Here is a 26,889-nt window from a genome sequence, read left to right as displayed (position 1 = left end):
GAAGAGAGGAGAGAAAAAGTGTGTGATTTCGAGTTAGAGTATAGTAGCTAAGATTAAGAGAGAGTGAGTGGGAGGAAGATGTATGAGAAAAAAGGCGAAATAACATACATAACATTATATATAAATTGAAATAATAAGAAGATAACATCAAAATAACATGAATTTTACAAACCTGGTGTACCATGTATTCCAGAAGTAAGATAGAAATTGCGCCTCTACCAACCAAACGGTTTCTAAGAGCACATTCAACAATTTATTTTTTTTTTAAAAAAAAAACAAAAAACAAAAAAAACTCATGAACAAAATATAGGTGAAATATTTTTTAAAAAATGACTTACTCAATGAGCAAAAAACAAAATTTTCTCATAAGATGACCATTATAAGGATTATTACAGAGTACTAAGTTAGTAACTATGTGGGTCCCATAAGGTAAGTAAGGAAATAAAAATTCGATGAACTATGGAGAAATATAGGTGGGTATTAGTTAATGTAAGAGATAATGGTGTGGTAAGTAGAGAATAGTGAGAAAAAATTATCATTGATGGGATTAAAATGATCATCAAAATGCTAATGAACAGAGGGAGAGAGAAAAGTAAGAATAAAGTAAAGCGGATCAAAGTAAGCTCGGACCGACCCAATTTTAGGCGGATTTTGGGCAGATTTTTCCTTTTATTTTCGAATAGGTTTTGCCGTTTGGGAATGCGTTTTTATACAAGTTTTGTTGTTTTTTTTTGGCCTGAAAAATGGCCTGAAAAGCCCACACAACCCGACCTTTTTGGGCGGGTTTGAGCACATAAAATTCGACCCGAAGCTTGGCCCGATCAGGCCTATCCCGAGAAGTGGTCTAATTTTTTGGGTCCTGGTCGGCTTGTCCAATGATCACCTATATTATAGAGCAATAAGGAATCCATTTTTTAGCCTCGTCGTGTGATCTAAGACTACTAATCGAGGCGTGATGAACCGCTATTAGGTATGGATCATATCAAATGGCGAAAACAGTATAAAATCAACAATAACGGTGTAATAAAAAAAATACTCTTTTCCTCTTTCCTTGTTTCTTGATAAGAAATCTCGCTGGAATAATCACAATATAAAATACTCCATCCGTTTAGTAATAGTCGCAACACTTTTTTTTCATCCATTTCATCATAATAAATGCTACATTTCCTTATTTGGTAAGGACTCACTTACACTATTTTTTTTAGTATTTCTGTGTTAACTACACTTTACTCCCTCCATTTTTTTTATGTGCCACATTAGCAAATTCTGGCAATATTCATTTGAGCGCATTTGATTAATGTTTGTGATTTATATATAAGAAAAATTATAGTCTTATAAGTACTTGTTAGAATTGTCTCAATGATTAGATCATTAGTATTCAATCATCAATTGTTATCGTTTATAATTATTGATAATTAAATATATTATTGATTAAATTTTGCACCAGCATGCGTGTCATGTCACTATGGGGCACCTAATAAAAACCGAAGTGAGAATATAAAATCTCCTCTTGTCGCCACTCTATACAAATCTCCTAAAACTATGTGATATTCCTACTATTAGAGCATCAACACTCGTGGTACAATTTTATATTACGGTGTATAAACTCATCAAAAACCTGCAATATTTTACTACATTGGTGGTATAAAACTATACCATTTGATGGTATATACCATTCCATGGTAAACATTTGTTTTGGTCCCCGTGAAACATGAACCAACCCGGTCACGCCATGTGGCCTGGTTATCATGTTTTTTTTTTCAATTGCATTTTAAGAAAAAATTATAAAGTAAAAAATTATGAAAAAATTACATTGTTCATAATTTTTCAAGACTACACATAGACACCCATATTGATATAATTCTATATATTTTTTTGAATTCGCTTTTTACTACCTAAATTGCTTATTTTATTTAATTAACTTTACAAACACTAATTAGTTATTTCCAAAAATAAAATGAAATATAATTATAATTAAATTAAGTGTATTATTAATATAAATAAGAGAGAGAAAGTGTGGTGGTAAATTTTTTTTGCATTACGAGTGAGATGAATTTTGGAGAAATTATATTATATTGTGGTAAAGATGACGTGGAAAAGTGAGAAAGTGGAACAGAGTAAGGGATGGTATAAATTTTTATATTGTAAGTGATATCGAAATGGAATATATTAGGCGTGGGCCTATACTTACTACTACTAACCCCCTATGACCCCTAATATTCTTGTGATAAAGAAGTCAAGGTAAGTTTTAGGGCATGTTCCGATTAACTAAACTCAGCTGAACTGAACTGAATTATTATTATTATTATTATTATTATTATTATTATTATTATTATTTATTGATTATTATTATTATTATTATTATTATTGTTATTATTATTATTATTATTATTATTATTATTATTATTATTTATTGATGATTATTATTATTATTTATTGATTATTATTAGGAAAATTTGCCAAAAATAAAACCACCTTTCACTCATCTTCCAATAATGGAACCACCTTTGATTTATTTCAAAATAAAACCACCTTTGACACCACTCTTCCAATAATGGAACGGTTTACTTTGGTGACCGGATTCTGAAGGTGAACTGGTGACGTGGCATATGACCGTTATGTTATGTTCCCTTAATTTAATAATTAATCCCCCTTCTAATCGATTACACCATTCCCTTTCAATTTTCTGTTTCCCTGTATCACTCTTGGCTTCCTCTGCCTGAATTTCTCATCTAAGGTCATATACTTCACCCCAACGGCATCAAGAAAGAGAAATTCGTACACATCAGGGTGTTCTTCCACCAGCAAAAGGGGTGGAAGTTCAAAAATTCGATGTGATTGTGGAAGGGAAGCCCTTATCAAGACTGTCAGAAATGGGCCAAATTTGGGGATGAAATTCTATGGTTGCCCTTTATGGCCAGTAAGTTTCCTAATTTAACTAGTTTAGTTACGTACTTTAACTAATGATAAGTTAATTACTTGTATGTTGAGCAAATTGAGTACGATTGTTGTACTGTGTAGGATACACAATGAGAGTTCTTTAAATGGGTGAATGAGCAAATTGATATGGAGGAGCAGCAGATGAAATTGTCAGAGAAAGATACTTTGTTGTTAGAGATGGAGGTTGAACAAAAAATCAGAGATGAGAAAATTAAGAAGTTGCAGTTGAAGAAACAAAATTTGGAGGAGGAACTTAAAGACATGAAGAACGAGGTGTTTCAAATGAAGTCTGAGATAATGAATTGTTCAAGGAATGAGAGAAATCTGTACATGGCTTTGTTTGTTTCATGGATTGTGTTTGTTGTTGTTTATGTATCTTAGTTATGCAGTATAGGTTTGACATGCATGAGTTTGTAATGGGATGGTTTTTATGGAATGAGAATGAGAAAGTTTTATTTTGCATAAAAGGTTTCACAAGTTTTGTATAAGGTTGCAATTGGAATTGGAAAAAATAAAATCAAGAAAACCTCAACACTTGGCAGCATAACTTCACAAAAGATTGAAATTACTTAATTATGATCCAAATCCAAATGGTGCCCTTATTTAAACACCACACTTACAAAGTTAAAGTTAAAGTTCTTAAGTTCCAAAAAAACTTCTAAAAACAGTCAGAAATATTACAGAGACAGTCTAGTAAACAGTAGTTAGCTAATAGTGGGGCTAATTGAGATGCTTCATTGTGTTTGGTGGTCAATGGTGGATCTTTGGCTTGACTGTGTGCTTCCTCTTGTCCTCCCTCTGGTATATGGACCATGTCACCAATACAAGAAATATATATCAGAATTGAAATTTGGAAGAAAAAAAAAATTAAACTGAGCAAATGAGCACAACAAAATAACAAGACATACCAATGGAGTACCATCTGCACCAAACAGGACACCAACTCCTACAGGTGTTTGATTTTTGCCTCTTCCCCTTGCCCTTCCTATACCCCTTCCCTTGGAAGCACCTGAAGTAGTAGCAACACTAGATTCACTCCCAGCAGCACCCCTTCCCCTTCCTCTACCTCTTCCCCTGCCAAGGCTTCAAGTGGTAGCAGCACCAGACTCACTCCCAGTATCACCCCTTCCCCTTCCTCTACCTGTGCCTGCAGATTTAGCACCCTGACCTCCAAGAATCATTCTCCCCCCTTTGCCTAGTGCAGTTGGTAGTACAGGTGTATTGTGATGGGCAGAGGATGGTGTTGCAGTAGCAACTGTTGCAGGAGTTGATGAAGAAGCCATCTGAGAGGGTTGTTCTTCTGGCATAGAAGCTTCAATTCTTGGCCTCCCTCTGGCTTTCTTAGGTGCTGGTTCAGTTGCTGCAGATGATCCTTTATTAGGGCAACCCCTTTTATTATGACCCTTTGATTTACATAGGGTGCATGTCATCTCAATGCCTGATCTACTTAGTGATCCTGGCTTCTTAGGATTTTCTTGGGGGTGTTTGATTCTGTTCTTCCTAGGCCTGCCAGGACCAATCTTTATGGGGGGAGGGTCCAAGTTGCAAGGTACCCTTGGACAATACCTTTCTCCTTCACAAGGAGGAATTATACCACTATATGCTTTGACATAAGTCTCAACCCTATAGCATTCATCAACATAATCCTCAGCTTCTTTATTCTGGAAGTAAATGCAAGCTATGACATGTTTGCAAGGTATGCCTACCATATTCCATTTTCTACAACTACAAGTCCTAGATACTAAATCAACATTAACCTGATCTGTATAATATATGACATTGAACATGCTGTCAGAAGAAGGCATCACTTCACAGTTTGCAGCCTTCTCCTTTTCTTTGTCTAGTCTAGCTTGTATTCTAGGGCATAGGACAGACCTCCATTTCTCCATTTCTTTTCTCTTCTTCACTAATCTCTGCATCATTGCTACCTTAATATCCTCTAGCATGTGAATTAAGTGTTTAGTCCTAGCATTGATTATATAGGCATTGAATGTTTCAGCCATGTTGTTAGTTATTGCATTTGTTTTGATGGATGCATCTAAGTAAGCTCTACAGAAAAAATTAGGGTTGTACCTCCTAAATGCTAGGGCTGCTTCTTCATTCATCTCAGTTAATTCATCAATGTACTCATTGAAATCAGCCAAGTTATATGCTTTGGCAATCTTCCAGAATTGTAGCTTCATTTCTTCCCCTTTGTAAGTCCTATGCCAATGTGCAAAAATATGGCGTGCACAGTGCCTGTGCACTGCTTTGGGAAGTACAGAAGCAGCAGCACTTAAGATAGCCTACACACAAACAACAAACAATAAAGCAATGGAATTCAAAAGCAGCATTGACATATATAATGACAAAATGAACTTGTAACTGACATAAACCAAATTATATAACATGAGTTTTGTACCTGGTGCTCATCTGAGATTATTGCAATTCCTGTTCCATCTCCTAAGTCAAGGCATGTCTTCAGATGGGTGAAGAACCATTCCCATGACAGAGTATTCTCCCCTTCCACAGCTGCCCAACAAATTGGGAACATTTGTTCATTAGGGTCCCTTGAAACTGCAGTCATAATCTGCCCACCTAAGAAGGTCTTCAGAAATGCAGCATCCACACAAATGACTTTCCTACATCCAACTTTCCAACCTTCCTTCACACCATCAAAACAAGTAAACAATCTCTTAAATACTGGGGTAGATGTGTTTTTTTAAGGAGCAACAACCAACTCCACTACACTTTCAGGGCTAGCCAGTTGCACTGCCTTTATGTACCTTTCAACCTTCATGTAATGCTCCTTCATGGAGCCATGAAGCATCCTATGTGCATGGTACTTGACCTTGTAAGCAAAGTTTGGGGTAACAATTACTCTGTAAGCTCTTCTTACAGTTTCTACTATCTCCTTTGCAGGCCAATGTGGCCTTGCTTTGAACACATCAAGAAGCTGCCTTGCAACCCAAGTGGATTTCAGTTGCCTATTTTTGTTCATATTTCTATGGCAGGTATGGGAATCTACTACTCTCTTCACTATCCAAGTTGCTTCCCTAGTATGCAGAGAGCAGTACAGGTAGAAAGGACAATTTGCAACACATTTGACTCCTAACCTATGTTTGCCTTTGTTGCTTATGACATATCTGACATCTCTCCCTTGTAGCACAGCATACTTACTAACAACATCCTTAAAATCTGTCCTGTTAGCAAACCTCTGCCCCACTCTCCATGTAAACTTACTGAAATCTGTGTCCCCCTTGATTAACTCCCCCTTTACAACCTTGTTGGGTTCAGCATACTCATCATCACTTCCAGTTGGTGTGTGAATGTCATCATCATCTAAATCAGAATTACCACCAGGTTCTGATGTTGTGGGTACAGAACTAGGTTTCTCTCCAAGATTTCCCTCACTTGCTTCCTTTTGCAACTGTACTGCTACTTCAAATAACTTAGAGTTACAAGATTTAACTCTTTCCCTTGCTTCTCTCAGCTCATCATCACTCTCATCAGATTCAGGAGCAATGAAGTCAGTCCCCTCAAGTTCATCAGTTGGCTCTACTTCAAGATCTAAGCTACCAAAATCAAATTCACCCTCCTTTTCTTTGTCTCTTCCAATATCTTCCCCTAAATCATTATCATCTTCCCCTAAATTAATCTCTGGTACATAAGTTGGATCTTCCCCATCACTTGACTCAAAACCACTCAACAACTCAATCCACCTCAAAGGGCTATCTCCTCTATTGTCCTCCCAATCATAATCATCAACAAAGTTTGAGTCAGCATTTGGCAAATCAGTAGTGGAGACAAACTCTATGTTAGGAAACTGAGAGAGGTTAAGAGAAAGGTTCTGAGAGAGATTCTCCCCTATTGGAACTTCAGAAGGGGGTTTTAAGGGGGGTGCAACTTGTTTGTCACTGAGATTTGGTTCTAAGGGTTTTAATGTGGTAGTTGGGTCAGTCAAATGTTGATAAGAAAGAGAGTATGGTGCTTTTTTGCATGTGGTTGAATCTGTTTTTGATGATGTGGCAGCATCTTTATCTTTATGTTTTCTAGGGCTCATCCTGAGGGGTGTGAGAAGCTTTGTTTGTGGTCCCTTCTGTGGGGTCATTTTTTTCCTCTTGTTGACTTTGGCTGGGGGGTTTCATGTACTTTATCTGTAATTTGGGATGGGGTAGATTTTGGTAAAGATTCTCCATCTTTCCCAACTCCCTCCTCCCTTTGAATAGGATTGCACACTACATTCTCATTGTGCAAGAAATACACATCAACATGCCTATATTCATTTGCAATTTTAATCAACTCCACCACTTCTTCATCCCCCTCTATTTTCCTCAAACCATTCTCCAAACTTAAACCAGAAACTAGGTAATAAAACCCATCCACAGTAATGTACCCACACTGATTAGCAAATTCGAATAACTCCCAGTAACACAACAAATCTGTATCTACCTTGATATTCCTACCCTTACCACCCACATACACCAATTCCCCATTATCTTGATGCTTAAAACTACCACCATGCCAAAACCTTATTGTAACATTGTCAAAGAACGTGCTCATTGCAACCTAGAATTATACAACATATTTAGGAATAAATAAACAGGAAATTCAACCAAAATTACTAACAAATGCAACAAGATCAACAACAACTCAGCAATTAACCCCATCATGAACCCTAACCCAGAAATCAATCACAATTCAATGTTCATGCTATTCATATGAAATTCCCTAAATTCAAACACGAAAATACCACATACACTTAAATTGGATCACAGTACAGTCAAAATCAAACGCGTCTAACTCACAGTTCAACAATCAATGCACCACATTGCAATTCGACATTGTTTCAATACAAGAAGAGGAAAAAATCGTACCTTTTTTGCGCAAATAAAGAAGCCAAGCTTGCCACTTTCGTACTGCAATCAACTCTACCTTCCTTATCAAGCAAAAATGGGCGATTAATGGCAGTCAATTATGATGATGAAATGTGGTTGAATGTCTACTTCAATGGAGTAACAGAGAAGTGAAATGAAAGAGGAGAGAGACTGTGAGAGGGAGGGAAATTAAATTAAAGAGGGAAAGAGGAGGTAGTTAGGATTAATTACTGCCACGTAGGCTTCTTTAGGGGGGAATACAAGTCAAGCATTGACTTCCACCTACACCAAATTATTAGCCGGTTACCAGTAAACCGTTCCATTATTGGAAGAGTGGTGTCAAAGGTGGTTTTATTTTGAAATAAATCAAAGGTGGTTCCATTATTGGAAGATGAGTGAAAGGTGGTATTATTTTTGGCAAATTTTCCTTATTATTATTAGTATTATTATTTCAATTATTATAGTTTTTATTATTATTATTATTATTTATTGATGATTATTATTATTATTATTTATTACTTATTGATTATTATTATTATTATTATTATTATTGTTAATATTATTATTATTATTATTATTATTATTGTTGTTGTCGTTGTTGTAATAAGAGCTTAAAAGAATGAAATTTGGCTTTATATCATTAGGAATATCATTAGACGTAAATTAAGAGCTGAACTGAACTGAACTAAACTGAACTGAATTAAGCTGAACAGAACTGAACTGAATTTCAACGAAAGAGAACAGACCCTTACCTCATAAGTCTTACACTTAAAAAAAAATAGATAAATAAAGACCGAATGTAAATATCCTTGGAATTTCCTTTCTCGTCCCTATCTACTTTTTATAAATAAATGTCTTAAACCAATGAACTGCTAGTCTGCTACTCGTACTATACCACAATTATACCTTTACTTCTCTTAAAAAAAAAAACACTGGTTTGTTTAGAAGAAAAAGAATGGAGTTTGTAGGAGGAGAGAGAAGAAGAATGGGGTTACCAAGCGGAGCATCACTGTTTTCAACATATGCTTCACTGAGTGCAACCTTCACTTTGGTTCAACAAGCATTTTATCAGTTTGTTCCACTACTTGTACAACAATACATTTCTGACATTTTCAAACAATGGTTCTCACCAAAACAACCTCCTCCTCCAGATGTTTTTAAGCTCATCATTGAAGAAGTTGCTAATGATTTCACTAATAACCAAGTTTTTCAAGCTTGTCAGATCTACCTTTGCAACAAGCTTAGTGACTCTGCCAATGTGCTTAAGGTATTTTTTTTTTAATGGAAAAAATAGTTTCCTTAATAATAAGTCATGTTTCGGATGAAAACAATGGGGTCTTGCCGAAGGCCCGCTGAAGTGGCTGAAGACTGGTCCGGTCCAATTGATGTTGGGCCGAAGGTTTCCTGCACAACTAAAACACGTAAACTGGCCTCGGGGGTGGATCCGAGGAAGACCCCTCCGATGCCGAAGTCAAACAGTGTTTAGAGAGAGAAAGCTATGCAAGAGATTTGATGCTTGAGGCTTTGTTGTGTTGTTATCTACAAATGAATGAATTGAACACTTTATACCTTTGCCCCTGATGAGAGGAGAGCAATTGGGCCTTTAAATGGTCATGGGCTGACCATGGCAATTCGGACCAAAGGACTCTTGGTTGACTTGGCTTGATTGGAGGCTCGGGCCTTGACCTTGAAATATGAAGTCATTTAGTGACCAGGCCCAATAAGATAATTGGACCCAAATACATGACTAGGCCCAATTAGATAAATTGGACCCAAACAAGTCACATCCAAAATAAGTAGTAATATAGATCTGTAAATTCATATTAAAATGTACTCCCTTTGTTTCATAAGAAGTTTTAGGAGAATTATAAGTAAGGTACTAAAAAGTGAATTTTATACTCGTAAAGTTGTAATATTAAGTATAGTTACTTAGGGTCTGTTCTCATACGTTGAAATTCTTTCTCTTATAAAATATTCACTTCACTTCAGCTCAGTTCACTAAATGAGAACACGCCCTTAGTGGTGATTTACTTAATTGTGATTAAGAGAAAGAAATAATGAATAAAAAAAGTGTGTGTTACTGTACATGGGGTTGGTAGGGGTAAAAAAAAAATACTTATAAAGTAGTAGTGAGTTATTACCAAATAAGAAAATGTTGGATTTATTATGAAATAGATGTACAGTAAAAAAAAGTGTCGTGATTGTGATTATTATGGAACACGTGGAGTATTTAATAATTTCACTCCTTTCATCTATTCCTAACCAATACAATTACAAAAAAAAAAGGGATGGAGTAATTTTAGAACAAAACCAGAGCTTGACTAAGGAAAAACGCCCAAATACCTGCTTTTACTAAAGTCCGACACTATTTTGTGGGTATGGATACGGCTTTATTTGTAGGCCTAAACTATTGCAGTATAAAGTATAGTTGGTGAAATAGTGAGGGTTATTTTGTAATGAGCCAATTGCTAATAAATAATGTTCATGCATATATATATATATATGGTTAGTTGCAACTTAACTTTTAAACAAGTTAAGTAATTCAATCTTAGTAGCTAGCTTGGTTGAACGCCTTAATCCAATCTCAGGTCCCGTTCACTTAACCTTATTTTTGTTGAACTGATTTTTTTTTACTGAAACAAAGTTATATTTGCTGAACTTAATTTATTTTTAGTGAAGTAAAATTATTTTTGCTAAATTGAAATTATTTTTACTTAATATTATTTTTATAAGGGGGAGTGAACAAGATGTTAGTGTTGTTTAGTTTTAAACAATCTTGAAATGAAATTAATTTTGGTCCTTTTAGGTGAGCAAAGGGCACACTGAAGAGACTATGAACTTCAAGCTTGCTGAAGGAGTCACATTCTCTGAGACTTTTGAAGGAATACATCTGAAATGGATTTTTAGTTGCAAGGCTAATTCATCGGCTGATGATCAAAGTGATCCTGTTCTTGTACACGACAAACGATCAGGTCGATCACGTAGTCATCATCAAGAAAATTCCTGCTTCTCATTGATATTTGACAGAGAACATAAGAAAAAGGTTTGTACTGATTACTTGCCATATGTTGTGGAGGCATCAAAAGAAGTTGTTCGCGAGGAGAAACACTTGAAACTATTTGATGGTAATTCAGAATATTATGGTATGCCTGGTGGCTCAAGTAGCAAGCAATCAGTCAATATGGTTCATCCCTTTAAGTTTGAGAATTTGGCTATGGATCTCGAGTTGAAGAAGGCGATAATGGATGATTTAGACAGATTTGTGAGGAGAAAGGAGTTTTATAAGAGGGTAGGGAAGCCCTGGAAACGAGGCTACTTACTGTATGGTCCTCCGGGTACTGGCAAGTCGAGTCTGATAGCTGCTATGGCTAACTATCTCAAATTTGTCATCTATGATTTGCAACTGAGACGGATGCAGGACTCTAGCTTGAGACAGCTGTTGCGTGTTATACCAAGTAAAACTATTATCGTTATTGAGGATATCGATTGCACTGGAGAGCTTCCAAGACGAGAATTATACCACACTATGTATCAAGGATATGAGGACTCTCTGAAGAAGGCCATAAAGAAGCCTGAGGTTTGTTGTTTTCAGTTTCTCCTCTCTGATTTTTTTGATATATCTTACATGGTTTTTGCATGTTCAACTTGGACTTAATCTATTCATAACCCCTGTGAAACATAAATCATAATCGATTTGTTAGGATAGTTTCATGTATATGACAAAAAAAATAATGTTTTCAGCATACTTGACACAGTTGACAGTAGCCTTGTATGATTTTTTTTTTACTAACTGCTGTTTGTTACTGCAGATGTCGCTGGCTGCATTGCTGAACTTTGCTGATGGATTGTGGTCTTGTTGCGGAGATGAGAGGTTGATCATATTCACCACAAATCACAAGGAAAGGCTTGAACCAGCTTTATTACAGCCTGGTCGTATGGATATGCACATTCACATGTCCTATCTTACTATGGAGGGCTTCAAAGTCTTAGCCTATAATTATCTCCTAGTTACTGGCAACCATCCGCTGTTTGGAGAGATCAAAGGACTATTGGAAGTTGTAAATGCAACTCCTGCTGAAGTTGCCGAGGAACTTATGAGAAGTGAGGATGTTGATGCCTCTCTTCAAGGGGTCGTCGAGCTGCTAAAGAGGAAGAAAATCGAAGCAGAGGATGCTGCAAGTTTGAGACCTCAGGCTGAAACAGAGGAAATCACAGAGAAAATGGAAAATGGGAATGTCTTGCCTACAAATTAATCATTGTAGAATGTGGAGTTGTTAAAATGTGGACTTCTTATAATTCTACGTATTTTCAGTAGTTTTCCTTACCAACTAATGCAAAATTCTCTAGTGAGCTTTCTTGCTCTCTTGGGGACCAAGATCTCAAAATTTGATAATCGTGTTAGAAGCATATTTTGTGCATCTATTGTCTATGTCTTTGACAACAATCAACGCAAAAATTTCAAACAAACTATTAATTATTTCTACTTTTAAATGATACTCGTATGCAGCAAGTCCTAAAACTATGTATGGTTGAGCTATTTAGAAAACGTTGACACATTAATTAGACGAGTTTGCTTTTAGGCTCAAGGCCTTGTATAATTATATAAGAACCTTCTCCCCTTGCTCATCTAATCCATGATCCCAACCTTTCTCGAACTCTCCAAACCACATTCTCACTACTGTCAAAAGCATCATACCAGTAAAACTCTTCTATGTTTGTTTAGAAATCAAATACCTCTTATAATAACATAATATTAGACTAGTGATTATTTGACTAGCATAATATCCTAAGTATGATACAAAGTACGTAGTACTTAATCTAAATGTATGAATCTCTAATTTTATTGAAATATTATAAATTATTTTCTAACATTATATAATTATTTCTGCATTATAAATTATTTTCTAATTTTATTTATTTATTTTATAGTGGAACACACTGAATAATCAAACATCTAACTTTGGGCTTTTTTTTTTTTTTTTTTTTTTTTTTTTTTTGGTGAAGAAATGGGCTTCTTAATATTTTATTCTTACCTTTAAAAACAAAATGATCAATACAAAGATCAAACATCTATTGTTACTTGCATTAATGAGGAAATTGACCCCGTAACAATAAGATATGCCTAAATCAAAAGATTTAAAACTATATACTTCGTATGTCAAATCTACATAAATATGGCTCGAACCTTTTTTCCGAACAATACGTGTGTCATCTCTAATCTTTATTACTCCACATCAAGGTAGATAAGAATCATAAAGATACAGAAATTTGATGTGTTATAAAACATAGCATTATACAAGCATAGGTATACAACAAGCGTTTGTAGTCCAACGGTTAGGATAATTGCCTTCCAAGCAATAGACCCGGGTTCGACTCCCGGCAAACGCATCTGCCTTTTTCCTCTGCCTTTTCTTTTTATCTCAGAAGTTGAAAATAATCCATGAACAATTCCATCTATTAAGCAGGGATGTCATGGCCATGTTCATCAGGCCTGTGCAGATTGTGAAGGATGTACAACGAAGCAGACGACAGGAAAATACAGAAAGCATAACTCAGCAGATCCAAGCCGGTGGCTATTGTCACCATTTTGCTCCTTTCAAACATCTTTACAATGAGAATCATCACAATAACGTGTCCAACTTTTGTTTTCAGCTCATCAAGGGAGCTAATTTTCATCCACTGAGGTCTCTCCTGAAATTTAAATTGTAGAAAGCATTGTAAGTTCAGCCATGCTTATGAACAGCAATGAAGAAAGATGCAAAAATGTTTTTGTAAGAAGCAGCTCCATCTAATCAATCACATGAGTACATGATAAAGGAATTTGAGAGATGATCAATTCATTTCGAGGCATATATACATGCTCTAGATGTATTAAGCTGTACTCCCCTTGTTCCAGAGTTCACATATTGTCACCATTTTGAGCCAAACCTACTCATCTATTCATTTTGAGGCATACATATATGCTTTAGATGTACTCATCTATTCATTTTGAGGCATACATATATGCTTTAGATGTATTAAGCTGTACTCCCCTTGTCCTACAGTTCACATATCTTAGACTCGAGAGCCACACATACTCATCTATATATCCCCCCTCCGATCCCCCCTTACTTATTTAGCTCCCTCCATGATCTTCCTTCTATATAAGCTTAGCTTAGCTCTGGAACAAAGTAGTATATATATGTTTCCTTGCATTAGTCCACCCTAGTTACATTTTAAGTTATTTGAAAAGAAAACAAAAGGAATAGGAGTTTTCAATTTGCAATCACCTTCAGAGCGAACATTCCAAACAAAGATGAGCCATTCAGAGCCCGATCAGCATCAGGAGGCAGATCGGAAGAGGAATTACTGATGAATAATCCATATAAACCCATAGCAAACACCAACATAACAGTTCCAGCTAGATAGACATCTGCATACCAAGAACGTCAAGAAATTAAAAATAATAGAATCTTAATATATGATCTTAAGGCCGACAATAGCCTGCAGGACAATAAACAGGAAAGAAGAAATAAGAAATAAGTTCTTATTAAGAAGAGCAGTAGTATACAGGGGAAAAAAATCTCTCACCAATAGCTTCAACCAATCGAAGAACCATATTTCCAGTGTGAACTCCTTTAAGACAGGATGACCAATACACTTTATATGCTTCCCAAACATAAACACAACCCTGCAGACATCAAATGTACTCTATGTTTCATTCATTATTTCGTCGAATGAGTTCATCCACCATAAAGATTTTACATGATCCTAAAAGTGTATAAGAAAGGTAGAAAGAAAATTACATTCATGAAACATAGGACTGAACCAGCTAGTGATCCTGCAATAGCAAGAAGTGCCAAGAATCGGAAATCGAATATAACCTGCACCAAAAAAAAAAAAAGCAAGGATATAACTCATACAACATATAGATCAAATAATGAACCCAAAAAATGGTAATATAGCATTATCAGGGCATAAACAATTTTCACGGTTACATTACCAAAGTTGTCAAATTATGTTGCTAGGGTAGACAAAAGACTTAAACCCCTTAAACATGATTTGTATAGTGATCGAACAAGAAAATATCAGGCGATACGAGCTCGAAAACTCGAGTTTAAAGCTCCTTAATTAAGAATAATAAGATCAGTCCAATTATTAGCTTAATCAATAAACTTCCCTTATAATCCAAATCAAGTCTCACTTCCACTATCAGATTCACCAAAATAACACTATTTTCAGAATCCCCAGATAATTAAACAACAAAAACATAGAAATTAAAATCAACCCAATACTTAAGAAATCCTAATATGATCAAAAGATTTACCCTTTCGACAGTAGACTCAGCGGATTGAACAAATTTAACAAAAGGGTTTCCATTAGAGTTAACAATAGAAGAGTTACTAAGTTTAGGGTTTTGTAAATTGGGGGAATTGCCGACAGTAGATTCACTAGGAGATGGAGGCGAAGCTGGAGAAGTTGAGCTCAGCGAAACGATTCGAGAACGATAGAAATTACCGAAACGTTTCGTAATTTTAATTGGGTATTGAGTTTTTTTAATTATGGGTGTTGAGAATTTCGGATGTAAAGAAGTTGATGAAGTGATTACTGCAAAACCCATTTCAATTTAATTTTGTTTTTGGATTTGGGGATGAATTTGAAGAAGACAGAAAAATGAAGAAATATCAAAATAAATAAATACATGAATAATTGAAGAAGAAAAAATATTTATAAATTGCTAAAAATGGAAGATGTTGTGGGGTCTACCGAATCTGGAAGTTAGTGTTGGCGGGAAGTGTTAAGACGTACCGTTGGAGAAGATAAGTATGCAATCTCAATAATGGCGGGGTGAATTAATTGTAGCCAATTATTTATATTGACGATCTTATTTTATAAAAGGAAAATTGTAACCAACCAATTATTATGCATGATTTACATATTTTACATAACATTATACCAGATTTTGATTTTTTTTTTGGACAAAGTTTTGGCTGCTCTTTGAGTACAAGAAAATGTTGTATTATTCACAACTCAATGTAAGTTGGCGAAATTTGGCTTTTTTGAGGGACTTGTATTGTAGTGATATGAAATAATTGATGGATTAACGGGTTGGTTTTTCATTCGTTACTTGATATATTATCTTAAATAAAATGTATTTTAATTGTTTTATTACTAAATCTAGAACTTTATATAAATTTTTTCTAAGAGTTATATAGTACCTCCGTTCCCCAAAAGTTCGACTCACTTATTGTTCATCTGGTTAAAATATAATACCTTTGACCACATATAATCAAAATAAACAAGTTTGATCTTATTGGATTTCCCTTATGATAAAATTTTCAAATATTAACTTTTTAAATATTTTACTTATACACAACCGAAGTTATTAATGGTCAAAGATGTTCATTGGAAACCGTGCAAATGCAAAGAGTGTATATTTCTCTTAAACGAAAGGGTATATGTAAAGCTCCATAGAAAACTAAATGATGTTTTTGTTGGATTATACTCCCTCCGTTTTTGAATAACTGCTCCATTTCTCTTTTTTGCACTATTCATTTATCCTATTTTGACTAACGTTTGTGATTTATACATAAGAAAATATATAATCTTGTGGGTACTTGTTGGAATCATCTCAATGAGTAGATTATTAATTTTCAATTGTTAGAATTTATACTTATTGATTATTAAAGATATTAGTGATCAAATATTAGCATCGACATGCGTGTCCAAGAGAAATGGAGCAAATATTTAAAAACGGAGGGAGTACATACATTATATGAAGTCCCGTGTTAATTAATGACTTAATTTTAAAATGAAGTTATCTCAAAATTCAAATATAACTCATCAAAATTATTACTTGTACAAAAATAAATATTTACATCGAAATATATACGTAGTATATAAGAAAGTCACCATCCGATTTTTTTTTTATTTATTTTTTTTTCCAAATGGAACGCTATCTATTTTTCTGAGCTTGCTATTTTTCTAGATGATATTCTGTACTTATGTAGTGGCTTTGGTTATGTTGAGTGGTCGCATGTCAAAAGAGGTGGCAATATTGTTGCTCATCAATCACCATCTTGCTCAATTAGTGTCGTTCGATGTTGAACAAGTTTGGGTCAACCATTGTCCTTGCGAGATTTCTTCATATTTATTTTTGGACACTTTGTCTCTTGATTAATATATTTAGCTCGACGCTTTCACTTAAAAAAAAAACACTATCTTGTTGAGTTTACATGAAATTATTTAGGAATGTAACATAAATTGTTGCTCGATTACTTTTGCGATAATTATCTTAGGTTTGACTTGTGATTTATGGGTATGGACTTCGGAGTACATATGACTTTCCTATAGAACTGCTAAGCAAGTTGGCATTTACATAGTCATAGTTAGGGGTGACAATTCGGGTCAGCGGGTCGGGTTCGGGCCAGATTTTGGGTCAATTTCAGTTGTGCTTAAAAACTATCAAAAATAGTTTAAAACTTAATATTATAATGATATATATATATATATATATATATATATATATATATATATATATATATATATATATATATATATGACATTTTGGTCAAATCGGGTCGAATTTGGGTTGTTCGGGTTCGGATCGGGTCGGGTTTCTCTCAGTAACTTCAGGTCGAGTTATCGGGTCGGATCAGGGATTGCCATCCCTAGTCATAGTGTCATACTTCTAATTTCATTCATACGAAGTACAGTACAAATCATTCCAAGTATTTCTTATTCCCTTCAATTTTTTTGAAAAAATAATCAAAATATGAAGAATAAAAATAATAGGAAGAGCATTAATATATACTTGTATATATTTTTTTCTTTTCCAATTAACACCACTTGTCGCCGAAATCGGCTCCAAAAATTCCCCAATCCCCACTTCAATTGAATAGAGATCACATATATTAGTCATGAAAATCAACTGGTAATTTCACACTGCAAATTTGCCATTTTATCTTTGCATAATTGCTTCCTTTCTTCTTCCCTGAGAAATTCTGTGCTACCAGAAAATAAAAATGGCAGAAGCTGTATTATTCAACATTGCCCAGCAACTACTGAACAACATGAGTTCAGCAGCCATTGAAGAAGCAGCAACAGCTTGGGGGTACAAAACCCAGCTTGCCAAACTCAACAACACAATCAACACCATCAAAGATGTGCTCTTAGATGCAGAACAAAGACAACCCAACAGCCATGCTATTCAAGGTTGGCTTCAACGGCTTCGTGTCGCGGTGTATGATGCAGATGACCCGTTCGACGAAATTACCAGCTTAAATACCCGAAAAGAGGCATGTCTCTTCTTCTCTAAAATTAATCAGCTTCATGTTGGTAGTATAATGGGTAGAAAAATTAATAATATGAGGGAAATTTTAGATGGTATTGCAAATGATGGTGGGAATTTTGGGTTTAGATTGCTAGTTGATGAGGAGCGAGTGATGGGTAGGAGAAAACGTGAGCAGAGTTATTCTTTTGGATGCGAGGAGGATATTGTAGGAAGGGATAGTGATAAAGTTGCAATCTTGGAAATGTTGTTGAATGATGATGTTGAAGAGAGTGTTTATGTTATTCCTGTTGTTGGGATTGGAGGACTTGGGAAGACTACTTTGGCTCAATTGGTGTATAATGATGAGAAAGTCGAAAGTCATTTCGAGCTTCAATTGTGGGTTTGTGTGTCTGATGTCTTTGATATAAGAGTTATTGTGGAGAAGATTATAACTTCTGCTACTTGTGTGAAGCCTTGTGATTTAGACATGGAGCAACTGCAACGACAACTTAGGAATGTCATTGGTGGGAAGAGGTATTTGCTTGTTCTGGATGATGTGTGGAATGAGGATCGAGAAGAATGGCTTAAGTTGAGAGCATTGTTGTTTTGTGGAGGACCTGGAAGTAAGGTTTTGGTGACTACGCGATCTAGGCAGGTGGCCGGGATCATGGCAACCGGCTCGTGTTATGACTTAAGACATCTATCAGAAGCTGAATCTTGGTTCCTGTTTTGTAAGATGGCATTTGAATCTGGTCAAGAGGATAAAGATCTAAAGCTGGTTGAATTAGGGAAGCAAATTGTAAAGAAGTGTGCCAACGTTCCACTTGCTATAAGAACTGTTGGGGGGCTTTTATATGCCAGGGATGAGAGAAGGTGGTTAGCTTTTAAGGATAATGAGTTAGCTAAGATAAGAGAAACTGAAAATAGCATCATGCCTATTTTGAAGCTTAGTTATAATCATCTTCAACCATCACTTAAGCATTGCTTTGCGTATTGTGCTTTGTTCCCCAAAGACTATGTATTAGAGAAGGATAGACTGATTAGTCTCTGGATTGCCGAAGGATTTGTTGTACCGTCGTGTGAAAGACAGAGTTTGGAAGATGCTGGAGAGGAGTGTTTCACGGATTTGGTGCAGAAATGCTTCTTTCAAGATTTAACAAAAGATGCACTAGGAGATATCAAGAGTTGCAAAATTCATGACCTGATGCATGATTTAGCCCTAAAAGAGGCAGGAGGAGAGAGTGTTATCTTTACCTCTGATGTGAGGAATGTAAGTGAAAATACTCATCATCTCTCTGCTGGGTTTAATTTGACATCGTTATGGGAAATTCCAAGTTGTTTCCTAGAATTGAATCGCCTACGCACCTTTCTATTACCAGAACAAGCAACACTCGGGACAAGGATTAGGAAGTCAGTTTCTGAGCAATTAACTTCAAACTTTAGACGCTTGCGAGTGTTGGATCTACATGGGCTAGGGATTGAAAATCTGTCAAACTCTATAGGGGATCTAATTCATTTAAGGTACTTGGATATATCCTTCAATTCGCACATCAAAGCACTTCCGAATTCTGTTAGTCGCTTGCAGAACTTACAGGTGTTGATACTTTCCAAGTGCTATAGGCTGAGGAAGTTGCCCACAGATATCAAAAGGCTAGTCAATCTTAGGTGCCTTGATCTTGATGATTGTGATGCATTGACTCATATGCCAGCTGGAATGGGACGATTAACTGCTCTCCGTAAGCTTAATAAGTTTGTAGTAGGCAATAACTCTGGTGCTTTTAATCTTAAAGGATGTGCTCAGCTAAGAGATTTGAGTTCTCTCAACAATATCTCAGGAGATTTGCAGATTCTTCTTCAGGGAAAATGGAAATATGCTCTTTCAGAAGCCAAGGAAGCAAATCTGTGTAACAAATTGCATCTTTCGGAGTTGGTAATAGATTTTTTTGAGGCAAACTGCATGTACCATGAACCATTGTTTGAAGGCCTCCAACCAAATTCAAATATCAAGAGTCTAGCTATCACATATTATGCAGGTCAGAGTTTTCCAAGTTGGGCTAGGTTGGATAAGCTTAACACCTTCCTACCAAATCTCGTAGATATTAATATAAGAAATTGTAATAGATGCAAATGTCTCCCGTCTTTCAGTCAACTCCTTTGTCTTAAACGTTTACATATTACCTATGCCCACAGTGTAGAGTACATGGATAATGCAGGGCTGCATTTATCACCCTCAGTGTTTTTCCCATCCCTTGAAGAACTAATTCTTGATCGAATGGGTAATTTAAGGGGATGGTGGAGGCAAGCTGATGGAAACCATGATGTTATTGATGTTACAACAGCATCTTATCAGCAAGATATTGAAGCATTGCCATGTTTTCCTCGACTGTCAAAGCTACAGCTACGTAACTGTGCTAAGTTGAGAATGATGCCTCTGTTCCCTCATGTTGAAGAACTTAAGTTGGTGAATGTTGATGAGGACTTGTCATTAAGGAAAGCGGTTGAGAATTTTACTGCAGCACCTCGTTCATTGTTATCATCAAGACTGAAAACTCTGGAGATAGACAACATAGATCATTTTATATCTCTACCAAAGGAGCATCTTAAGAATCTCTCTACTTTGGGTCTGTGGCAGTGTTCTAAGCTCGTGGATTTGTCAGGACTTGGAGAAGGCTTAAGAAATCTACCTTCTCTTAGTACTCTTACATTCTTCCACTGTGATCAGTTGACATCTCTATGTGGAGGTTTACAACATCTCACATCTCTTCAGGAGTTGCTGATTCGAAAATGCAAGGAGCTTATCATGCTAGATGAAGAGGAAGAGAATGGCATGCCATGGAAAGCTCTCCGGATGCTTCGTTGTCTGAGACTTCGATACATCCCAAAGATGGTTGCTCTTCCGCAGGGCCTTCAACATGTGACATCTCTTCGGTTCCTAGAGATTGTTGGTTGTGATGGTTTAACAACACTTCCGGATTGGATTAGCTGCCTCTCATTGCTTCAATGGCTCAGCATTAGAGAATGCTCTAAATTAATGGAGTTGCCAGAAGGGTTCGTACATCTTAGCAAGTTAAAGGAGCTTGAGATCACTGCATGTCCAAGACTGACCAGAAGATGCCGAAGGCCCCAAGGTGAGGATTGGCTTAAGATTCAACATATTCCCAGTATTATAGTCAGGGAGAGTCATCGGGACAATGCTTGATTTTGCAGGATAAAACTCACCAAACATAACAATATTCCTCACAAAAAAATTACTGTTCCAATTTGTAGTTTAACTTTGCTTTGTTTGCATTAAGTATTAACGAAATTACCAGCTTAACTACCCAAACAGAGGCGTGCCTTTTATTCTTTAAAATCAATCAGCTTCATGTTGGTAGTACAACGGCTAGAAAAATCAATAATGTAAGGGAAATATTAGATGATCTTGCAAATGAGGGGAGGGGGGGATTTTGGGTTTAGATTGCAAGTTGATGAAGATCATATAACGGGTAGAAGAAAACTTGAGCAGAGCTATTCTTTTGTACGTATGTTGATAAAGTTGCAATCTTGTTATTGAATGATAATGTTGAACAGAAAGAGAATGACATGCCATGGATTAGCTGCTTCTCTTTGTTTTAATGGCTTAGCATGCATTAGAGAATGCTCAAAATTAGTGGAGTTGCCCGAAGGCTTCATAGTTTCATACAAACGTAACAAGGTTACGTAGACATATAGTGGCACAATTAATTTTTCAACAGAGGGAGTACATCCCAAGTCTTTTAAGTTTATCTCTTTTTTTTTTTTTTTTTTTTTTTTTTTTTTTTTTTTTTTTTTTGCAAATGCCCAAAGAATAAGATCTTTTTTAGAGTTGCAAATTGTTATGGAACAAAACTTTGTCGGGGTGTTGAAGTAAAGTAATTGAGTGTGAAAGACTTTATTTCAAGTGAAGAGCGAAAGTACACAGTTGCCCTGACAGAATTCTTTTGATCTAACTCATGTGTTTCTTATAATCATTTGCTAACCCAAAAAGTTATTCTGACATTTACAATGGGAGGAGTATTTTCCTCACGATCTAGCGGAAGATTCAGTACAAGGGGTAGATTTTCTACTACTCCCGCCCCTCATTATGGTGGTACGTTCAAATTTCTGTTCTTGCTCTCTCTCTCTCTAAAAAAAAACAAATTTTAGTGTTAGAAATTTGAATTATATAGAGTTTTGCAGTGTATAGGCGGCCAAGATGGAGAGTGGAAAACAAATTGAAGGAGTTAGGCTGGTATTTACCATTGTACAAAGCTGCCCTTAGAGGGAGATGGAAAGATGCAAGAAAAATCATAGATGAAGACCCAGAAGCATTGACAGCTAAAATCAGTATTGCATCAGAAACTGCACTTCACATTGCAGTTGGTACTGGAACTGATATACCCTTTGTCGAAAAATTGGTAAAGAATATGTCACCTGAGGAGTTGGCACTTACTGATCAAAATGGTGAGACTGCTCTTTCTGTTGCTGCTATTGTGGGCAACCTTGAGGCTGCCAAGCTATTGGTGAGTAAAAACCCCGATTTGCCAAATATTGCGAGCAAATCAGGTTTCCCCCTCCACAGGGCTGCTCAGTATGGTCATAAGTTGATGATCTCATATTTATGGGATTATACTAAACAGGATATGGAGCCTAGTCCATTTTCTGGTGAATATGGGGCTAAGCTCTTGATTTACCTTATTCATGCTGAGTTTTATGGTGAGTTGTTGTATACTTCTTTGATATACCTTATTCATGTGAAATTTACCTTAATTGATACTTTATTTGGCACAATTGGTCAACATATTGCTGGTTTTACATGGTTAAAAGCCTTTTTAAAATCTTATTTGTTTCACTTGATGATTCTTCATTTTGGTCTCATTTATCTCATATTTTATCTCTTAAGATCATGTGGTTCATAATATATAATACAAGTATGAAGTATATGCTTACACTTAGAGTTGCTTTCGCACCAATAACATTGTCTAATATATAGTCAAGGAAATTGTAATCCTATTGTTACTTTATTTTTATTTATAAATTATCAAAAAGCGGAATAACCCTTTACATGTTTCACTTTTACTTTTGCTGATGAGTACAATTAGATTATATAATTAAACAAGATGAGAATCAGGAGATGGTAGGGCGGCTTGTACTTCACCTTTCCCGGCCTTAGGCCTTAGGGGACCGACTTGCTACCTAAAAATATCTCAAAAGCGTACTCACCCATCTACTATAAGGACTGTAATTCAGATTTTAGACCAGCAAGGTTTTTTTCTGTAACATAGTCTATCACAAATTCACAATTGAATGGTTTATTTGCATACTCCCTCTGTTTCCTTTTGATGTATTTAATTACAATTGACTTTGTTTCTAGAAGAGGTGAGTAAATGTAAATAAATAGGGATTATGTAAGAATGAAATTACAATGGTGGGGTAAGGGATGAAGTACAATAGTAAAATATACTCCGTATATATGATTCTTTTGATTATTGACTTCACGTTTATAACTTTTTATCCTGGTCTTTGGACAGGTTTAGCTCTCAAGCTGTTTGAATTGAACCCAAACTTGGCAACCATGGAACTAAATGAGGTCGGTTCTCCACTAAGTGTACTAGCTGAGAAGCCTAACGCCTTTCCAAGTGGAAGTGACTTCAAGTTTTGGCCACAAGCTCTAAATCCTTGTAAGTTCACTGCCACCACATGCTCCTCTGCCCCCTCAAATCTCACAAGGTAGCCTTAACAGCCAACTTCAAGATGGCATGCTTTTGAAACTAATTGTTATCATGAAGTTTGTGATCTTTAAACAAGGCAAAAAAAATTTGAATTATCTTGATATGTGTTTATGGTAAAATTGCTACATTGCTACATGGATTACAGATGTGCAAATTGTATAGGTAACATTTTTGTATTATAGTGTATATGCTGAATTGCTGCACTCTGCAATTTTGATGGGGTACGATCTCTTTCTTTGTTCTGATGTTTTCTCACGTCTTCATGTTATTGATCCATTTCTTGTAATTGTAGTTAGTTTACTAAAGTGCTGAAAAGAACATGGAACTTTTGAGTAATTTTGGTGAAGGTGTTATCCCAATATCCTATAAAAATTATGAGAGGGAATCATGTCTTTTGATTACAGAAGTTTATTCTAACATTTGCAGCCTATACATAGTGATGTTTTAAGGGGATGTTGGGACTCTGTTGAAACTTACCTTTTAATGAAAGTAAATAAAATTAAAAAATCTATAATGGCTCTGATTTTCTCGTGTGATTTCTTATCACATTGGACATTTTAATTGCAGTTTCATACTGGAACTATGTTAGAAATACAAAAATGAGGCATCATCAAGCAATCAAACTTGTCAAATGCTTTTGTGAGGAAATCATGGAGTTGGATGATGCTAAAGCATTCTCAATGCTTCAAGAACCACTCCATCTAGCAGCTAAGTTAGGAATTCATGAGATTATAGAGGAAATTGTTGTGACATTTCCTCCTGCAATATGGTCTTCCAATGAAGAAAATCACAATGTATTTCAGCTAGCAGTTACATATCGTTGAGAAAATGTCTTTAACCTCATATATCAAATGAGCGAGTACAGACATTTAGTAACTAGGTATATAGATCCATATGGAAACAACATATTGCATTTGGCTGGAAGATTACCACCTTCAGACCGCCTTAATCTTGTATCTGGTGCAGCTTTACAGATGCAACGTGAGCTACAATGGTTTAAGGTGTTAAGCTGCTTAACCTAGTTACCTGTTTTTTAAATGTCATTTTCTTAGACAGTTGTATGATTTAGTTAGTTCATTCTATAGATTTCATAACATCAGTTTATGTGTGTCTCTTCAGCAAGTTGAAAAGTTTGTTCAACCTGCATACAAAACTTGGAAGAATGCAGAAGGGAAAACCCCAGCACTTTTATTCAGTGAAGCACATCAAGATTTGGTTAAAGAAGGAGAAAAATGGATGAAAGACACAGCAAATTCATGCACCGTTGCAGCAGCCCTTATTGCTACTGTAGTATTTGCTGCAGCCATAACAGTACCGGGTGGCAATGATCAAAACAGTGGGATCCCAATTTATATTAAGCACAAATATCACCATCATAAGGCTTTTGCAGTTTTTGCTGTTTTTGATGCAGTCTCTTTATTCTCGTCTGTGACTTCAATCTTGATGTTTTTGTCAATTCTTACTTCACGGTATGCAGAGGCTGATTTTCTGTATCCTTTGCCGAAGAGGTTAATCATTGGTCTTAGTATGTTGTTTATCTCAATAACATCGCTGATGGTTGCCTTTAGTTCTGCGCTTTACCTTGTTTTTGGTCAAAACAAGGTGTGGAGACTGCTTTTGGTTGGTGGACTGGCAAGTTTGCCAGTGACATTGTTCATCTTCTTGTGCGTGAGTGCGGTTTGCTTAATTGTTTCCTGAATAAAAGGTAATCACACAAATTTAATCTTTGGAGTTGTATGTCTATAATTTATTATTTCGTAATCACACGAATTTTATATGGGAGTTGTTTGTATTATATTTCGTATAATTATGGGTGAATTGTTTGATTTATTATTTAATTTGTATTTGTGAATTTTAATATGTTGTTGATGATTTGTGTATAATTTGATTGTATCATTGGTTTAATATTGTGAATATTGCTCTTAATATGCATCCGTCAGTGATACGCATCCACGAGTGAATGTAATATGTGATTACTTAAGTGTAGATTATTCTAGTTATTGTTAAACATACATATCTCGGTTTTTGGTAATTTATTTTAGTTTGATTTCTTTTTATTTGCTACGTTAGAGTGTACTTCCGCAATACTATTATTTGAGGTTTTATTTGGCTCTTAAATTTATAATCTTGGGTTGAGAATTAATAAATTTTGGGTATTAGTTTGATTGCCTATAAGAGTTGAGATATACTACGATTGAATCGAGTTCGAATTATTATATGAATTGGGAACCTTGCCAATATTGAGATATTATAAATTAATTTGTGAATGGTTATTTGATCAATGTGTGAGATCAAAAGGTTGAGATTATTATTTTGTTATTGGTTTGAGGCTCGGCGTTATAAACCTTAGTCCTTGGCTTGTTGGTAATGAGATAATGATCATGAGTTAAGAATGAGGTACAATCTTTATTATTTGCTTTTCTATGGTCCCCTACATTGGGAATTGACCCGTATATGGTCTGGTTCAAGGTGTTTTTTTGGTTGTTGGGAGTTTTCAAGTTTTTATACTTGTTGGTTTTATTCGAATTACCCATGTCCAAGGCTAGATATAGAACAATGAGCATGTCACACTTATGGGATATATTGAGTAAAGGTTCGTATTATTATTTGAGGTTGAGTTGATAAAGGTTATTTTCAGAGTACAATGTGTTATGTAGTTTTGAACGACATTATTTAATTGAGCTAGTAATGTTGATTATCCTATTATACTCTATATTCTGATATGTGGTAATTACTCAGCTTTTTGCTGACGTGTGTGTTATTTTGTTGTGCTACTTGTGTTTGCGGCCATGTCTTTTTCTTATGGTGGCCCTGCGACGATCTATTTTGGAATTTGTCCTTAATGGTGAGCAGTCAAAATTGTTTAAACAGGTTAATCAAGTGATCGTAGCTAAATGAGCTCAAGTGATCGATTAGTTTGTTTATAACAAGTTTGTAAAGTTGTATAAATAGCTCACCTAGTTTATTGGGATTTTGTAAGCCTTAACACTCGACAAGTTGTTGAGTGTGGCGATAATACCTCCGATTTAAGTGTATGCTTTCGCAATTTTATTTAAAGGTTGTCTATTTTTCCTTTATTTCTTATTTATTATTAGCTAGTAAATCGGGGGTG

General features: G+C 35.5%; 3 protein-coding genes, 1 non-coding gene and 1 pseudogene across 4 annotated transcripts; 4 read left to right on the top strand and 1 right to left on the bottom strand.

The window, feature by feature from the left end:
* Nucleotides 1-10,542: 10,542 nt before the first annotated feature.
* Nucleotides 10,543-12,789, top strand: LOC110705704 (AAA-ATPase At5g17760-like). Its single transcript, XM_021883614.1, has 2 exons — nt 10,543-11,373; nt 11,606-12,789. The coding sequence occupies exons 1-2, from the start codon at nt 10,630-10,632 to the stop codon at nt 12,047-12,049; spliced, it is 1,188 nt and encodes a 395-aa protein (XP_021739306.1). The 5' UTR covers nt 10,543-10,629; the 3' UTR covers nt 12,050-12,789.
* Nucleotides 12,790-12,943: 154 nt separating this feature from the next.
* On the bottom strand, nt 12,944-15,480 carry LOC110705705. Its single transcript, XM_021883615.1, has 5 exons — nt 15,103-15,480; nt 14,582-14,659; nt 14,367-14,466; nt 14,066-14,208; nt 12,944-13,487 (listed from the first exon to the last, which is right to left on the bottom strand). Exons 1-5 carry the CDS (start codon nt 15,394-15,396, stop codon nt 13,254-13,256), a joined length of 849 nt encoding a protein of 282 aa, XP_021739307.1. The 5' UTR covers nt 15,397-15,480; the 3' UTR covers nt 12,944-13,253.
* On the top strand, nt 13,113-13,184 carry TRNAG-UCC. The gene has a single exon. It is a non-coding gene; the product is annotated as a tRNA-Gly (tRNA).
* A 2,139-nt stretch (nt 15,481-17,619) lies between the features above and the next one.
* Nucleotides 17,620-21,295, top strand: LOC110705702 (putative disease resistance protein RGA3). Its single transcript, XM_021883613.1, has one exon. The coding sequence runs from the start codon at nt 17,801-17,803 to the stop codon at nt 21,245-21,247; it is 3,447 nt and encodes a 1,148-aa protein (XP_021739305.1). The 5' UTR covers nt 17,620-17,800; the 3' UTR covers nt 21,248-21,295.
* A 747-nt stretch (nt 21,296-22,042) lies between these two features.
* LOC110705703 lies at nt 22,043-26,889 on the top strand (annotated as a pseudogene).

Source organism: Chenopodium quinoa, unplaced genomic scaffold (assembly GCF_001683475.1).
Source record: "Chenopodium quinoa cultivar QQ74 unplaced genomic scaffold, ASM168347v1, whole genome shotgun sequence".
In the NCBI taxonomy this organism is placed as follows: domain Eukaryota; kingdom Viridiplantae; phylum Streptophyta; class Magnoliopsida; order Caryophyllales; family Amaranthaceae; genus Chenopodium; species Chenopodium quinoa.
This window is presented reverse-complemented; position numbering and strand designations above follow the sequence as displayed.

Bases quoted from the DNA above. Each gene is read 5' to 3' on its own strand.
- LOC110705702 (XM_021883613.1), top strand. From the start codon at position 17,801: ATGGCAGAAGCTGTATTATTCAACATTGCCCAGCAACTACTGAACAAC.
- LOC110705705 (XM_021883615.1), bottom strand. From the start codon at position 15,396: ATGGGTTTTGCAGTAATCACTTCATCAACTTCTTTACATCCGAAATTC. The intron at 14,660-15,102 runs GTAAATCTTTTG...TTTTTGGTGCAG, and splicing joins CTGAGTCTACTGTCGAAAGG to GTTATATTCGATTTCCGATT. The intron at 14,209-14,366 runs GTGAGAGATTTT...CTTGGTATGCAG, and splicing joins TCGATTGGTTGAAGCTATTG to ATGTCTATCTAGCTGGAACT.
- LOC110705704 (XM_021883614.1), top strand. From the start codon at position 10,630: ATGAACTTCAAGCTTGCTGAAGGAGTCACATTCTCTGAGACTTTTGAA. The intron at 11,374-11,605 runs GTTTGTTGTTTT...TTGTTACTGCAG, and splicing joins AGGCCATAAAGAAGCCTGAG to ATGTCGCTGGCTGCATTGCT.